General features: G+C 43.6%; 1 protein-coding gene across 4 annotated transcripts in view; it reads right to left on the bottom strand.

The window, feature by feature from the left end:
• The window catches only part of PHACTR1 (phosphatase and actin regulator 1), a 298473-nt gene that overhangs the window by 96108 nt on the left and 190801 nt on the right, over positions 1-11564 (bottom strand). For all 4 annotated transcript variants that reach the window (XM_010848777.1, XM_010848778.1, XM_010848774.1 and 1 more), the window contains exon 3: positions 1933-2013. In XM_010848777.1, coding sequence (XP_010847079.1) covers positions 1933-2013 — 81 coding nt within the window. The remainder of the gene's footprint in view (positions 1-1932; positions 2014-11564) is intronic.

The following is an 11564-nucleotide window of genomic DNA, read 5'->3' as shown; positions in this document are numbered from 1 at the left end:
ATTAGTCACTCAGTCAAGTCCAACTCTTTGCTACCCCATGGACGGTAGCCTGTCAGACTCCTCTGTCCATGGAATTATCCAGGCAAATATACTAGAGTGGGTTGCCATTTCCTATGCCAGGGGATTTTCCTGACCCAGGGATTGAACCTGGGTCTTCTGCACTGCAGGCAGATTCTTTACCATCTGAGGCACCAACTAATCCAGGAAACGTGAAATAATACAACTTCACACCCTACCAGTGAGCGGTGGTGCAGATTTTTTGTGTATTTAGTAAAATATACACGGGAAGATCATGTGTGTGTTTGGGGCTGTGGGTATAATTGTTGATAGGGTAGACTTGAACTCCTGGTTTGCCTGACCGAAAATATTCCAGAGGCCTTTCCAATACATTCATGATACATGACAACTTAATTTTATTCAATAAACTTTACTAATTCAGATTCACTTTTAAAAACCCTTAGATTTAGCTAATAATAAAGATTGAACTTTAAAATGTGTTAAAAATAGACTGGGTTTTATTTCATTAGTTTTAGAACACTCTAAATTGACACAGATTTTTCACTCTAATTGTTGCCTAGGAGATCTTATTATTACATACAAAGCCCTTACGACTTGCAGCATTTCAGAGTGGCAAAGTGTTCTAAAAATACTTTAAAAGTGCCATCCGGATGCTCCATGACAGGGGTGAATGAGGTGAGTTGTACCAGAGGAATAAGGACCAACTCACTGAGGACAGCAGAATCAGAGAAAAACACCCAGGTTAGAAACACACCTGCTTTTTGGTGTCAGGACACAAACTCAGCACGCAGAAGACCTACGAAAATGTGGTGAACTGTCAGAATTACAAGATCACTCTGATGATTAGGGTGGATCTTTAAAGGAGTGTGTGTGATTTAATAATCTGGCCCAACAAACAACGCTGGCGTCAAACAGTAAGACCTGAAGAGTATGGACGACCGTAACAAAGCTGGAATAAGAGTTTGTCATTTCTCCTAAAGGACTTCCCTGGTGGCTCAGAGGTAAAGAATCTACTTGCCAATGCAGGAGATACAGGTTTGATTCCTGGGTCGGGAGGATACCCAGGAGAAGGAAACAGCAATGTACTCTAGTATTCTTGCCTAGGAAATCCCACAGAGGGACCTGGTGGGCATCAGTCCATGCAGTCGCAAATAGTCAGACATGACTGAGCGACTAAGCACAGCACAGAGACTAAACAACGTTTCTCGTAAAGTTTTAAGTGAAGGGTGATGAGGGGAAGGGTGGAGAGGAAGGAGGAAGGTTGGCGGGGGCCGGTGATGACTAGTAAATATGCTATGTAAACCACTGTGTACCTTTGTCTCTAAAGGCAGTAGTTCAACCAGCAAAAGACACGTGATAAATCACTGGTGAATGCTTGTGGACGCATTCACAGAGCATTTGTAATCATTGTAAATATTATCATTTGAAATCTCTTATGTGTACATTTATATTTTATCATTTTCTCCACTTTGATTCTCCTACTGCTGGGAGATGGACTGCCCCAAAAAAACTCTTCAGGATATTCTAGACGCTTGTGGATTTTTAACATTTGTCTTGGGAATCCCTGGTGCCTGAAGAACCGAAGCAATTAAATTCACCCCAGCTGTGTGTGTCCAGACACCAACAGGCTCACCCCCCGTACTGACACCATTCCTGGGGCCCCATCACCTTTCTTAGCATCCCGTGGTTTGATTCCAAAGCTGAGAAAAAGGGAGGGTTCACCTTCGCGACAACACCAATCACTTCAGTGCTGTCAGCTCCATTCTCTGATCTCTCCAGAAGTGTCTGGACTTTTTCAGGTTCAGACTCTGACAAAGCAATGCAGAGAACGAAATCCTACTCTGGGAAACACACACACACAGATTCCAAGCATGGCTTCTTTCTGGCCCATGGAGCCGGGAGTGGTCCCCTTACCTTTATCATAGATTTCCTTCAAGACCCCTCGTTTTATCAGCTCCTCTCTGCTTTGCCTCATGGATATTTTCCTTTCCAGGGCTGCAAGCAAAACACAGAGAAGCAGGTGTGAGTCAGTAACAAAGACAATTAAAAAAAAAAAAAAGCATATTTTAAGACATGCTAAAATATAATGTATGGAAAGCATCTGTAAATCATACTTGACTAATGTAAGCTAATGACACCAGTGAACAGCTACTATGACTGGCATCTTAATCTGCTTATTTCATTTCATCTTCAAGACAATCAAATTACCTATGATGTAGGCATTTTCCCTTTATTTAATTGTGATATATGGTTGAGGAAACTGTACCACAGGGCAGCTCAACCACCTCTCAGAACCACACTGGGAAGAGGATCTAGGATTCGAAGCCAGAAATGCTAACTTCATCCTTGGTTTAACTTCTGCATCACATAGCATCTTCTAGAGTGTGACCTTTCTTCAGAAAGGGATTCCTCAAAAGGGATTCCTCTTTGAATTACCTAGTTCATACAGATCATGTCTTATTGTCTTATTGAGGATTTAGTCACTTCTCAACTATTAAAAAATGGTATGAAAACATCTCTTCTAAAGGTCCCTGGATTGGTACCCAGGTTCCCGAGGAGAGACTGAGGGGGCGGAGGGAGACCTCCGAAGGACACCCACCCATCTCTCTCGGCTCCCAGCGAGGAATGAAGGAATGGTTCAGTTCCCAAACGTCCCTCTACAAGGACCCAGCCACTCACCTGAGCCAGCTGCTCAGGCAGGTGGGGGCTGGAGGAGGGAAGAGGAAGCATTTCCTCGGATCAGTGGTGTGATGGAGGCAAGTCAAGTGGGAACAGAGCCTGTGAGTGGGGAAGGGGGGAGGGCACAAAGGGCAGGCCCGTGGCTCCTGGCAGGACGGAGTGGGGTGGCGGGGGGATTGGCAGAGCCCGTAGAGGAAACAAAGCTCTTCCAGCACTGACATCCAGGAAGCACTGAGAGGAGGAGGTGAGAAGTGGCTGTGGTCCCTTCGGTCAGCTTGAGATTCTTTGCATGCTTTGGTTACACAGTCATCCGGGGGCGGGGTGGGGGGGCGGTGGAAACATCATTTATAAAATATGAAAACAATTTTATGCAGATAAATTTAGGTACAGATAATTAAACACACACAAGTCTCAATCGAATTTAATGCAAAAAAAAATACATGAGTAAGAACTAGAAAGAAAGCAAGGAAACAAGAACTGTGATTGAACTCTGTTACCCACTAGCTGTTCGATCTTCACCAAGTCACTCTGCCAGTCTGGAAAGACACTGATGTCTCCCCTGCTGCCATTTAACAGGTCCAGCCTGGGACCTGACAACTATATGACAGTAAAAAGCCCTCTGGGTTATCCTCAAGCATATCAGGACTGAAAATCCCTGATAATCCATTTTGAAACTTATTATTTTAAAAATGTACTCTAACACTCTCCCTTAGATTACAATGAATTCAGTGGTATGAGAAGGAAAAATAAATGTTAGCCCTGGCAGACAGCTTACTGAGAACATATTAATAAGAAGATGGATGTATATAAACCTACAGCCCCCAGAAGTGAGGGCAGGAAGTCTGTACGGAACGACAAAGGTTAGAGGTGCATGGGGAAACTATTGAGCAGTATTCGCTTTGAGAGGTGAAGGAGTTTTATGTCCTGAACCAAAGGACAAGATATGGTGGGAAGAGGGCAGAAAGTGCTCTCGTGCAGAAAGGGGATACCCGGGGAAGGGGAAGAGAAGTGTGTGCCATTAGGTCAGAAAGTTCTGCCTGATTTTAAAAAACATTTGCTCAGCAGCACAGTAGGAAAGACTGAATAGGCAAGATGAAGTGGGGGTTTTCAAGGTAAAAGTTTATTAGCCACCTTCCGGATGAATAAAGAAGTGTCACCCTGGCCTGAACCATGTAAATGAACAGATTTCCCTTCAACAAAACAAGTTTCCCAGGGGCTTTTCAAAACCATGGAGTAAAGTGGGTGAACCAGAGCCACAGATGGAAAGGAAGGTTCTGCAGGCAGGCGGGCAGAGCCCTGGACACAGAGGTCCGAGAGCTCCAGCACCAGCAGAATATGGACGCTCTCAGGCCAACCGCTATTATCTGGACTTCAGCTGTCTCTCCACACTCAGTCAACAACTGAGGACCAGCTGCCCACAGCGTAAGGGACTCCATCAGGGGCTGGGGATGATGGTAAGCAGAGCCTCTCCCTTCCAGAGATCACAGGCTAAGGTGCGATTCAGTCATCAAAGGAGATGCCACCTCATCCATGATTGCAAATTGAGATGGGCCTCAAAAGAAGACATGCATCAGAGCAGATGCTAAATAACCTCCTCCATGGGGGAGTTGGGGCTTTCCTGGTGGCTCAGCGGTAAAGAACCCGCCTGCCAATGCAGGAGACGCCGGTTCAATCCTGAGTTGAGAAGATCCCCTGGAGAAGGAAATGGCAACCCACTCCAGTATTCTTGCCTAGGAAATCCCATGGACAGAAGAGCCTGGCGGGTTACAGTCCATGGGGCTGCAAAAGAGTCAGACATGACTGAGTGCCTGAACAACAGCAACGACTGGGGAATAAGAGGAGGGTTTTCTGAGGAAGAGACCTCCGAGTTGGGTCTGAAAGCTGAATGTATGTTATCTTAGCTCAGGGCAGTCGGGGAGGAAGTGGAAAACACTCCAGGCAGAGCAAGCTGGGGGGATCAGGGTGCCATGGACAAGCAGAGAGGAAGCCGGTGTGACTGCACAGCCAACGCCAGTTGGAGGAATGATGGTTTGAGATGCAGTCAGAGGGGCAGGGGGCGCTGGGCCACGCAGGGCCTTCCTGACCACGTTCTTCTAAGGGAAATGTGAAGAAACCGATTGGGTTTGAGTTATTTGACAGACCAATGTCCACCTCAGCCTGGAGGATGGACTGGATGGAGGCCAGTTACTGGATGATTACAGAAGCCTGGGCAGAAGATGAAGGCAGATACACAAGGATGCTGAAGATAAACATGGAGTTGTTAAGAAATGAAAAAAAAATAGTGACCACAAGAGCAAAAACATCAGTTAAAAACAAAAATAGTAAATCTAAGCAGATGATGATTAAACCTTAGGCCACAGTAAACGAGAGGGCAGCATTAAAATACAAGGATTAGATGTACAGCATATATCTAAAGGTACATGGCGAAGATATCTAAAGATGTAAAGGTGAAAGGGCTTCCCCAGTGGCTCAGTGGTGAAGAATCTACCTGCGACACAGGAGATGTGGGTTTGATCCCTGGGTTGGGAGATTCCCTGGAGGAGGAAATGGCAATCTACTCCAGTATTCTTGCCAGAAAATCCTACGGACAGAGGAGCCTGGCGGACTACAGTCCCCAGTGTGGCAGAGAGTCAGATATGACTGAGCAACTGAGCACGAGCACGGGCACATAAGGGTGAATTTCTAAAACCAATCACTGTAACCTCTAACACAACAGAACCAAAAAAGGAAAAGCAGGAGCTGACTTCCCCACAAAATGAAAATACAGGTTGCTGCTGCTGCTGCTTCTGTTAAGTTACTTCAGTCGTGGCCGACTCTGTGCGACCCCATAGATGGCAGCCCACCAGGCTCCCCCGTCCCTGGGATTCTCCAGGCAAGAACACTGGAGTGGGTTGCCATTTCCTTCTCCAATGCATGAAAGTGAAAAGTGAAAGTGAAGTCGCTCAGTCGTGTCCGACCCTCAGCGACCCCATGGACTGCAGTCCACCAGGCTCCTCCGTCCATGGGATTTTCCAGGCAAGAGGACTGGAGTGGGGTGCCATCGCCTTAGGTGGCAACAATGCAATTCCTTGGATCTTCAGAAAAGAACCAAATTTCTGGGCTGCAGTAATGCAATAAATGCAAAACACTGTAAAAGGCTTTCAACATAGTCCTGTGGCAACTGAAACACCGAAATACAGTTGCATAAACAAGCGAATGTGCAAATGCTAAAGCAGTGACATCCAGTCTAAAATTCCACACCAACATATGAAACAGCCTAAAGAGGAAAAGGGGGAAAATGACTGATTGGCTTTTATAGACCAACAAAGAACGAGAAGAGTAGATTCAAACACCTTTTAAAAAGCTTCACATATCCCCTGTTTCTTGCCTGAAATGAGTGAGAGAAGGACTTCTCAGTTACTGTACCCAATACAGCTCGCAAAAACATATTAAAAGGTTAGCCCATCTAAGGAAGGCTCTCTAAGCTTGTCATTAAACAAAATATTAATGTAAAAGTCATCCAGGAAACCTTGAAGAGCATAGTTATCCTTGCATCTTTATCAACATCTATTGATCACGTCTTTTTATTTTCCATTTTTTTGATCTGTTGACGTCTTGGGGCCACACTGATCCTAGAGTTGGCCCCTTGCAGGGAGCCTGCCTTTCCTGTGCAAACTGACCAATCCAGAGCCCCACCCTCAACCACGTCCTTCACAGAGTTCTTACAGAAAATAGGCCACTCTTCCTCTGCCCTAATCACCACAGGGCCAGGTACCAGACAACTGGAGACGCTCCTTAAGCCCCAGAGTCCACTATAACGATTCAAACCAGCCAGGTAGGCCCATTTACCCTGTCCTGCCCATTGCTTCTTGTGGAAACCATGAAAAAAGGCTCTTGCCCATGTTTTCCTCCCATTCTTTCTGTCTCCTGAACAACCCGCTTTGGCCCTCCATGGCCTGGCACGCCCTTTCTCTTGCAAGCTGTGAGGATAACAAACTCTTTTCAATGGCAATCGTCTCTTGATCTGTTGGCTTCACCATATCTGAATAATAAGAAAACCTACATTTAAAAACATACCTATCATTGCACTGGTTTGTAAACAAAGGTAAAAAACTAAGGTTATTATTTTCCACAGCTTTATGTTCCATTCTATTCCTCAGAAGTCTGTTTACAATTGAGTGAAAGATTTATAAGTAAGAAATCTGGTGAAAGAAAGACTCTCAACAGTAAATTCCATCAAAGCCCAGAGACCAACTCTGGTAACGGAATGACAGCAGTTTTAATCACTTTGGTAAACTTTTTTTGAGCCAGTACTGCAGTCTATGCCATGTTTACTAAAAGCCAGTTCCCCATCACCTCCAATTAATTTTTTCCCTATACATTCGGATTTGTGCTAAGCCAAGGAATCCTATGCTTCTTTGACATAGAAGAATTAAAACTGGCATCTTGGAAGGGCTTGTTCTTACTTAGCGAATGCCTGGGCTGGATAAATCTGTTAAAAATAGCTTGAACATTCTCTTTTATTTTCTGCATGTGCACAAATGCATGTTTGTTTTTTTTTAATTTTTGGAAATAGATGAAGCATTTTAATAGTAAATAATTTAAGAAATAGAAAACAAACTTCTTTTCCATTGTCCCTCTTTCCAAACACCCAGCTCATCACCTCTCACCACTGCCTTTCTTTGGTAATGTCCTTTTCTCTTACCTCCGTCTCTCTCTGCTCCTTTCCCACACGCTCCCACACTATATAAATACAGTTTTTAAAACCACAAATGGGCTCATTCCGCTCACATTATTCCACAACTCTTTTTTTCTCCTCTCATTTATGAATATGTTTTGGAAATCTTCCCGTTGGTACATACAGAAAACACCTCATTCTTTTTGAGTACCGCCTACCATTACATGGATCTAAGTGCCAAATTCAGACTTAAATTGAAGAAAGTAGGGAAAACCACTAGACCATTCAGGTATGACCTAAATTAAATCCCTTACGATTATACAGTGGAAGTGACAAATAGATTCAAGGGATTAGATCTGATAGAGTGTCTGAAGAACTATGGATGGAAGTTCGTGACATTGTATAAGAGGCAGGGATCAAGATCATCCCCAAGGAAAAGAAATGTAAAAAGGCAAAATGGTTGTCTTAGGAGGCCTTACAAATAGCTGTGAATAGAAAGGAAGTGAAAAGCAAAGGAGGAAAGGAAAGATATACCCATTCGAATGCAGAGTTCCAAAGAATAGCAAGGAGAGATAAGAAAGCCTTCCTCAGCGATCAATGCAAAGAAATAGAGGAAAACAATAGAATGGGAAAGTCTAGAGATCTCTTCAAGAAAATTAGAGATACCAAGGGAACACTTCATGCAAAGATGGGCACAATAAAGGACAGAAATGGTATGGACCTAACAGAAGCAGAAGATATTAAGAGGTGGCAAGAATACACAGAAGAACTATACAAAAAAGATCTTCACGATCCAGATAATTGCAATGGTGTGATCACCAACCTAGAGCCAGACATCCTGGAATGTGAAGTCAAGTGGGCCTTAGGAAGTGTCACTACCAACAAAGCTAGTGAGGTGATGGAATTCCAGTTAAGCCATTTCAAATCCTAAAAGATGATGCTGTGAAAGTGCTGCACTCAATATGCCAGCAAATTTGGAAAACTCAGCAGTGGCCACAGGACTGGAAAAGGTCAGTTTTCAGTCCAATCCCAAAGAAAGGCAATGCCAAAGAATGCTCAAACTACTGCACAGTTGCACTCATCTCACGGCAACCCACTCCAGCGTTCTTGCCTGGAGAATCCCAGGGACGGGGGAGCCTGGTGGGCTGCCATCTATGGGGTCGCACAGAGTCAGACACGACTGAAGTGACTTAGTAGTAGCAGTAGCGGCACATGCTAGCAAAGTAATGCTCAAAATTGTCCAAGCCAGGCTTGAACAGTACATGAACCGTGAACTTCCAGATGTTCAAGCTGGTTTTAGAAAAGGCAGAGGAACCAGAGATCAAATTGCCAACATCCACTGTATCACAGAAAAAGCAAGAGAGCTCCAGAAAAATATCTATTTCTGCTTTATTGACTATGCCAAAGCCTTTGACTGTGTGGACCACAACAAACTGGAGAATTCTTAAAGAGATGGGAATACCATGGGAATACTTGAGAAATCTGTATGCAGGTCAGGAAGCAACAGTTAGAACTGGACATGGAACAACAAACTGGCTCCAAATAGGGAAAGGAGTATATCAAGCCTGTATACTGTCACCCTGCTTATTTAACTTATATGCAGAATATACCATGAGAAACACTGGGCTGAATGAAGCACAAGCTGGAATCAAGATTGCCAAGAGAAATACCAATAACCTCAGGTATGCGGATGACACCACCTTTATGACAGAAAGAGAGGAACTAAAGAGCCTCTTGATGAAAGTGAAAGAGGAGAGTGAAAAAGTTGGCTTAAAACTCAACATTCAGAAAACTAAGATCATGGCGTCTGGTCCCATCACTTTGTGGCAAATAAATGGGGAATCAGTGACAGACTTTATTTTTTGGTCTCCAAAATCACTGCAGAGGGTGACTATAGTCATGAAATCAAAAGACTCTTGCTCCTTTTGAAGAAAAGCTATGACCAACCTAGACAGCATATTGAAAAGCAGAGACTTTACTTTGCCAACAAAGGTCCGTCTAGTCAAAGCTATGGTTTTTCCAGTGGTCATGTATGGATGTGAGAGTTGGACTACAAAGAAAGCTGAGTGCCAAAGAATTGATGCTTTTGAACTGTGGTGTTGAAGCAGACTCTTAAGAGTCCCTTGGACTGCAAGGAGATCCAACCAGTCCATCCTAAAGGAAATCAGTCCTGAATATTCATTGCAAAGACTGATGTTGAAGCTGAAACTCCAATACTTTGGCCACCTAGTGCAAAGAACTGACTCATTGGAAAAGACCCAGAAAATGGGAAAGATTGAAGGCAGGAGGAGAAGGGGATGACAGAGGATGAGACGGTTGGATGGCATCACCGACTTGATGGACATGAGTTTGAGCAAGCTCCGGGAATTGGTGAAGGATAGGGAAACCTGTTGTGCTGCAGTCCATGGGGTTGCAAAGAGTCGAACACGACGTCTTGACTGAACTGAAGTGGCAGAACTTATTTCACCATCTGAAACTGAAGAAGTTTAAGTTGCTTCACCTTTCGGGCCTATAAACTTTGCCACTGTGATTATATCTGTTCAGGCACCCACATGAACAGGCTTAAGAATTTTTCCAGTATGTATCACTAGACTTACTGGGCAGAGGGTGTTTTTGATGTGCTCCAGTACTGATGGAAGAAAGAAACTCTTATATTTCATAAAATGAGGAAATGGGGAAAAAAGCAATATCAATTCTTTTTAGTCATCTGCTTCTTCTCAGAGTACCAGGGCAGGGAGCTATTAGTATAGTTCTCTAGGATAATTTATCTTTGTTGAATTCTCTGCTCAACTGCCTTAAATTACACTCTGTATGGGACAGAAGTTTGAAGGGGAAAAAACAATTGATAAATGATGAAATCTATAGTAGCCTACTGTGGAGCCTTATGCCTTCAGTGGTTAAAACAGTCAACCTGCAAGTACTGGGTTGGCCAAAAAGTTCATTTGGGTTTTTCCGTAAGACGGTGTGGGGAAACCTGACTGAACTTTTTGGTTAATCCAGTAAAATCTGCAGACTTTATCCCTTTAAAATTTGACAACTCCAGTGAAAGTGAATTTAGGCTAGAGATCTACAAGTAACAAATGGAATGAGCCTCTGGAACCTGGAATCTACCTCTACTTCCCCTATGACATCATAAAAAGGAGGATTATTAATATGATGCAACAACTACAGCCTAGAAAAACCCAACATGAAACAATAACCCACACTTACATTATTTCAACCTTCTTTAAGATGAAGAGACTCTCCAAGTTAAGTGTATACAAACAATATATAAAAGAGGAGAAAGAAAAGCAAAGATTTGGAGGAACAGGATAAACCCAGAGGTCTTCCATTTTGAAAGATTAGCGAGCCAATGCCAGTTATCTCTTATTTCATAAGACAATAAATGAGAAAAGCAACAACACTGTTGATCTAAGTGGAGTAGGAAATGGCAACCCACTCCAGTATTCTTGCCTGAAAAATTCCATGGTATACAGTGTGGTATACAGTCCATGGGTGGCAAAGAGTTGGACACAACTGAGCACACATGTCAATCTAAGTGCCGTGTTGAAGAAAGAAGTAAAAAAAATTCAATCCTAAATGCTCAGTTTTTTTTTTCTTTTTAATGAATCCGCCACAGGTATACCCGCGTTCCCCATCCTGAACCCTCCACCCTCCTCCCTCCCCTCTCCTCTCTCTGGGTCATCCCGGTGCACCAGCCCCAAGCATCCAGTACCGTGCATCAAACCTGGACTGGTGACTCGTTTCATACATGATATTATACATGTTTCAGTGCTATTTTCCCAAATCTCCCCACCCTCTCCTTCTCCCACAGAGTCCATAAGACTGATCTATACATCGGTGTCTCTTTTGCTGTCTCGTACACAGGGTTATTGTTTCCATCTTTCTAAATTCCATATATATGCGTTAGTATACTGTATTGGTGTTTTTCTTTCTGGCTTACTTCACTCTGTATAATAGGTTCCAATTTCATCCATCTCATTAGAACTGATTCAAATGTATTCTTTTTAATGGCTGAGTAATACTCCATTGTGTATATGTACCACAGCTTTCTTATCCATTCACCTGCTGATGGGCATCTAGGTTGCTTCCATGTCCTGGCTATTATAAACAGTGCTGCAATGAACATTGGGGTACACGTGTCTCTTTCCCTTCTGGTTTCCTCAGTGTGTATGCCCAGCAGTGGGATTGCTGGATCATAAAGCAGTTC

Source organism: Bison bison, unplaced genomic scaffold (assembly GCF_000754665.1).
Source record: "Bison bison bison isolate TAMUID 2011002044 unplaced genomic scaffold, Bison_UMD1.0 scf7180017864274, whole genome shotgun sequence".
NCBI lineage: Eukaryota > Metazoa > Chordata > Mammalia > Artiodactyla > Bovidae > Bison > Bison bison.
Note: the sequence above shows the minus strand (reverse complement) of the source record. Positions and strands in the feature narration are given on the sequence as shown.